This window comes from Alligator sinensis, unplaced genomic scaffold (assembly GCF_000455745.1).
Source record: "Alligator sinensis unplaced genomic scaffold, ASM45574v1 scaffold1295_1, whole genome shotgun sequence".
NCBI lineage: Eukaryota > Metazoa > Chordata > Crocodylia > Alligatoridae > Alligator > Alligator sinensis.
The window spans coordinates 2150183-2155369 of NW_005841880.1; the positions used below are offsets into that span (position 1 = coordinate 2150183).

A 5187-nucleotide genomic window follows, 5' to 3' on the forward strand; every position below is an offset into this window, starting at 1 on the left:
AGGATATTCATTAACGAAGTGAAGGTCCCAAGATATTCAGTAGCTGGAGCACGAGTTGTGTGATGCCACCCCCCCCCAATCACTCGCCAGCCCATCCTCACTGACATGGCACGAGGCTGAAGAACACAGCAGAGCTTTGTCTGCAAACTCAGCATGGGCTGGGGCCAAGGCTGCAGGGCTCAGCCCCTGCCGGGGTACAGAGATGGGGGACCCTGGAGTCCCCATGCCTGGCGAGTCTTTCCCTGAGGGTGCTACAGATCTGGCCCTGGGAGTCTGATTAGCCCCACAGGAGTCAGATGGGAGCAGAAAGGCCATGGGCCCATGTGGGATTGGGCCCCTTTTAGCTGCAGTGCCCCCACCCCAGGAAGGGAAGAGGCAGGGGGTGCACTTACCTCTTGGGAAAGGTAGGGCAGGACTTGAGCACAAATCCCATTTAACCGCTTGACGATTTCAGCCTGGAGGCGAGAGAGGAAGGGGAGAGGGTCAGGAGACAGGGAGCAGAGGTTGCAACAAGGAACATCCCCACCCGCTTGCAAACAGGACTCAGAGTCTGGGCGGCAGCAGGGTGGGAAGAGCCCAGAATGAGACATGGAGGGAGAATCAAGGTTGCGATGCCCTGCCGAGCGGGGCTGGCAAGTCCTCACAGGCCCAGAAGGCAGCAGAGCGGGGCTGGGTTTCCCAAGGATGGGGTGCCCTCTGCCCCAGCCCACCCACACTGCTGCAGGCAGAGCGGCAGGGATTGGAAGCATGGATCCGCTCGGGGGAAATAAAGTGAGCGTGAAGGAAACTCGCTTTATGGCTGTCGAGGGAGCCATCGGAGGCCGCGATGCTTCCCCAAGGCAGCCATGAAGTGCGGGGAGGGGCAGTGGGGAACAATGCGGGAACTGCCTGGTTCCTCCCACCCCGCTGTGGACTCACCTGTTTGTGCATCTCGATGTTGAGCCCGTAGGACATCTCGTAGTACTGGTGGGAGGGAGAGAGAGACAGAGACAGTAATTCGGAGTCCCGAGAGCATTGGACCAGGCCTGTGGCCAAGGGAAGAATCTCCCCGCTGCCTACCCTTGGCTTTGGCTGCACCGGGGGCGGTTACAGGACACCCCTCGGGAAGGGAAGCTGCCCCGCTCCCAGCACCGGCTGGGGGAATGCCTGGAGGCTCAAGGGTTTAAGTGCCTCTTCCCGAGCCCTGGGGCTGGAATTTAGCTGACATCCAGGTGGACCCACGCGAGAGCAAACCGCAGCCTGTGCCGCTTGGTCTGTGCACATCACATCACAACTCGCATTCGCTTGCAAGGGTCTCCTGCATTTTTACACTAAGCAGCACAGCAGCCCACCCCCCCTTCCCCTCCCCACGCTAATTGGTGCTTATTCAGAGGCCTGACAGATACAGCCATTAGCAGCATCAGAAGAGAAACCCAGCTATTCGCTTCCTGCTGGACAGCGAGGACAGGGCTCCATGTGACAGGCTTAAAGACTACTAGCTACATAGCCTGGCGGCTGCAGGGCAGGGACTGACCCGCTGGCATGGGCGCATGCAGCGCCTAGCACAACTGGCCGGGGTCTGCAACAGAGGCTCTTTGGTCCTACCAGAATATGGATGCCACTCCCTCCAGTTCCCCCACGGGGCACCGGTGGAAGGGGAGACTGGGGCACCCCAGCGCCGGGCCCTTTAGGGAAAGCCCCACCTCGCACACCGAGCTCAGCCTTCATGAGCCCCTCCAAGGTTGGGGAGAGAAACACGGCCCAGACTGTGCTGCATGGGACCCGGCTCAGGGGTCCGGGGGTCATGCCTTCCCCCACCCTGTCGGCAAGGACAAGGGCAGCGGCTGGGTGGTTTTGTCCCCACCCAGGCTCACGCTGCCTTCCATCACTGCATCTCCCCAGCTCATGCTAGACCCGCCTTGCAAGCCCCGGCTCTGTCTCTGTGCGATCGGCCTCCCCCTCCTTACCCAGGTAGCAGCCGTTGCTGCCTGGGATTTCAGCCGAGGTGGGGGAAGGGCTGCCCGATGGATGGGGGAGGGGTCTGCCCCTTTCATTTCTGCCTTGAAATTCATCATTCTTCCCAGCAGAGGCTCTGAATTAATTCCCACCTCTTATCTCCTCGGCCCAGGGCAGGTGCTGGAGCTGCTGCCTGGCTCCTGCTCACCTCTATGCATGAAGCCTCCCTGTTAACTCTTCGCTAGGAGCATGCCAGCCGGTGGCTCTGGATGGCGCAGTGGTGGGCATTCGAGGGGAACCCCCCCCCCCGTGCCCAGGTCAGGAGCCTGCACAGATGCTCCCGATGCCAGAGCCCCCTTAGCACGACCCAAAGGCACTCACCTGGCACACGTGCACCTAGCAGGCTGATCTGCCGAGATGCTCACTCGATTTGCACCCGTGGTCCCTGGTGAAAACCCAGGCACTGCTTCCCCTATGATAGCACCATCTCCAAGGATCTCACTGGACTCTACCAACCCGCCGAGCTAAAGCCTCAGAGCTCTGTATCGGTTACACAGGCACGGTCCTATTCCCCTACCCCCCCACCCCAACACAAAGATCCAGGTCGCACGGTGAATCACTAGCACAGCCAGGAATCACACCAAGGTTGCCTATCTGAGCTCACACCACTACACTGCCCTGGGTCTCCTGCAGACACCCCTACAGCCAGGACCCCTATGCCAGCCCCGGGTGGTCTGGGGATGCCACCAGGCCTGACATCACCCACTGCTGGTACCCTTGGGTCTCAAAAAACCCTCCTTGCCCATGTTGTAACCATCATTGGCTGCGATGCCAAGCGGCATTGGCAGCTCCTGCAGCAAACCTGTGCCCCGCGGGCTCACTTGGGCCCCACAGCAGCTCCGTCTTCCCAGTTGGGCCCGTACTCATAATTCAGAGTAAGTTCCCCCCAGCCACCTCCTCTCTGCTGGGCCAGTCAGCACTGGATCCCCTATCCAGAGAGTCCTGATCCTGCCAAGAGACACAGTGCAGCTCTCGCTCCCTAACCAGTGACACAGCATGGGGAAGAGGGAGAAGAAATGACCTCTGTTTGCAACCTGCGAAGTTGGAAAGCCCCGTTTCAAAGAAACCCGACACAGGTCTTGCTTCCGCTGGGCGCAGGGGAGGAGGTGGGAAGGGAAGGACACCTTCCATCAGATGTACCCAGGTGCCAGCATCCTGCTTCGCCAGCCTGCCCCACATCCCATCGCACGGGGCCCGCCGTTGCCCCCCACCACTGGGGCAGGGCCTTACCATGACGTAGTGACGCTGCATCTCCGATTTCTCGCTGGCCAGCTTATCGCATTCCAGCTTCAAGCTGAAAGAGCAGAGAGAGACGGGAGCACCGAGAGCCAGGCCTGCTACCAACTCCCCTCGTCGCCAGCCGTTTCCTGCGGGCTCGTACAGCACCTAGCACGACAGCTTGACCCCTAGATACTATTGCAAGACTAAACAATTTGGGGCTTTTTTGTACAGCACCTAGCCCCGCGGTCCATAACCGATGCTCCTAGATAGAAGAATTAAGACGATGCTAATGACACCAGACCACCCAGCCACGAGGTCTTCCAAAAAGCTACCCAAGAGCCAATCTTCCATCTTCTGGAACAGAAAAGGCAGGAAGGAGGAAGAGTTTGACCTCTTGTCTATGAGAAAGGCTTGGGTCTGATCCCACAGCTGGGACCCAAGTAGAGTCAGGGGTCACAGGGCCGTGACACGGGTCCGACTGCAACATTTGAGAAATGCTTGTGCTCTTAATAAGTCAGACACGTAACGAGGACTACGGCACAGCTGCAAGGCCACCTCTCCCAACAGGTTTTGTGGTGCTCTGTGGGAAAGCAACAGAAACTCAAACATCCTTAAAAATAAAAAAAGAGAACAGAAGATGCTACTTTTCTCTATTTAAATGTAATAAACCAGGTGATTTTTGGCAGTCGGGAGCTCAGCCATCATGTGCCGGGGGGGTTGGATTTCCAGCGAGAACCAGCTTTGCTCGCACAGAGCCCGTTTCTCTTCCAGCGGATTAAACCCAGCAAACGTCTCCCACTGAAAGACGGTGACTGCGGATATGTTGCTAGCGCTCCCGGGCCCCGCAGCTGGCACGGCTTCAGAGCAGAGGCCCGCTGGAAAGTCGGCCCTTCCCGATGAGCGACCTCGGGCCGCCACACACCTCAGCCACTGGGCCCTGCGGGCAGGATCCCGCGCTCCTGGCATCCAGCAGGAAGCAGGCCGAGACGCGGATGACCCGGGGAACGTCGGTGACGGATGGGCAGCTATGGGAGGTCGTATCAGAGGGCACGAAATAAGCCGGGCCTAATAATTAAGGGGACTCTCGCCTGGCAGATCGAAGCCCGGCGTTTTAGATTTCAATACCCCAAAAAAAGAAGCAGAGAGTGATGGCTCTGGAAGGGTTTGGAGAGGAGCATTTCCTCCCAGCATCTGCAGCCGAAACACTGCAGCCCTGAGAAAGGCATGTGAAACTAAGCAGAGATTCACAAGGGGCTGGTCTAATCTCCCCGTCCTGGCCCAGCGAAGGGGAGATTTAATGCTTTCATCTCCAGTTAGCTACAGGGTCACCTGGGATATCTTTTAACCTGGGCTCATTGCTTCTCATTCCAGCTGGGGAATCTCTTGAGCCCTGCCAATCCCTGCTCTCAGGCCCTCGAATGCAAGCTAGGGGGGGCAGCGCATGTTGCCCGCTCTCTTGCTCAGGGATTACCTGTGTGTGCAGAACCGTCCCTACCGACGGGATCAATACCCCGGAGACCGCAGGCAGAGCCAAGCGGGGAGACATTGCAGGGATCCTGCTTTTATTCCTGCCGAGTCTGTCCAACAGTTTCTCTACCTGACACTCTTTGCACGGCAACACCTCCAAGGGGGGCACCCTGAGCCCTGCTCCGACGCTAAAGCTAGCCCCGGAGAGCCAGGCCGCTGGCTCCCTAACCCAAGCGCCTTCCCGCAGCGTCTGCAAACGCCAGTCATGGCAAGAAGAGAGGAGGGCCCTCCCCGAGGCAACATGCAGCCAGCAACCCGGGGGGGGGGACACACGACTAGGCCTGGCAGACCCTGTCGCGAACACCACCCGACCGCAGTGCCCGCCAGGCCGGCCTCGGCTGCCTTACCTGTGATACTGCGCCTGCAGGAGCTGGAACTCATCCTTGATCCGGTCGCAGGAGTCGGACGTCGTGAACTTCAGCTGCTGCTGCAGCTGAGAAGAGC

The 5187-nt window shown here is 59.1% G+C and overlaps 1 protein-coding gene across 1 annotated transcript in view; it reads right to left on the reverse strand.

Annotated features, from left to right (window-relative positions):
- Positions 1 to 5181, reverse strand: part of AES (amino-terminal enhancer of split) — a 6582-nt gene extending 1401 nt beyond the window's left edge. The window contains exons 1-4 of the mRNA XM_006017528.2: positions 5091 to 5181; positions 3226 to 3289; positions 919 to 963; positions 393 to 455 (exon numbers count right to left, since the gene is read on the reverse strand). Coding sequence (XP_006017590.2) covers positions 393 to 455; positions 919 to 963; positions 3226 to 3246 — 129 coding nt within the window. The 5' untranslated portion in view covers positions 3247 to 3289; positions 5091 to 5181. The remainder of the gene's footprint in view (positions 1 to 392; positions 456 to 918; positions 964 to 3225; positions 3290 to 5090) is intronic.
- Between the last annotated feature and the right edge of the window lie 6 nt (positions 5182 to 5187).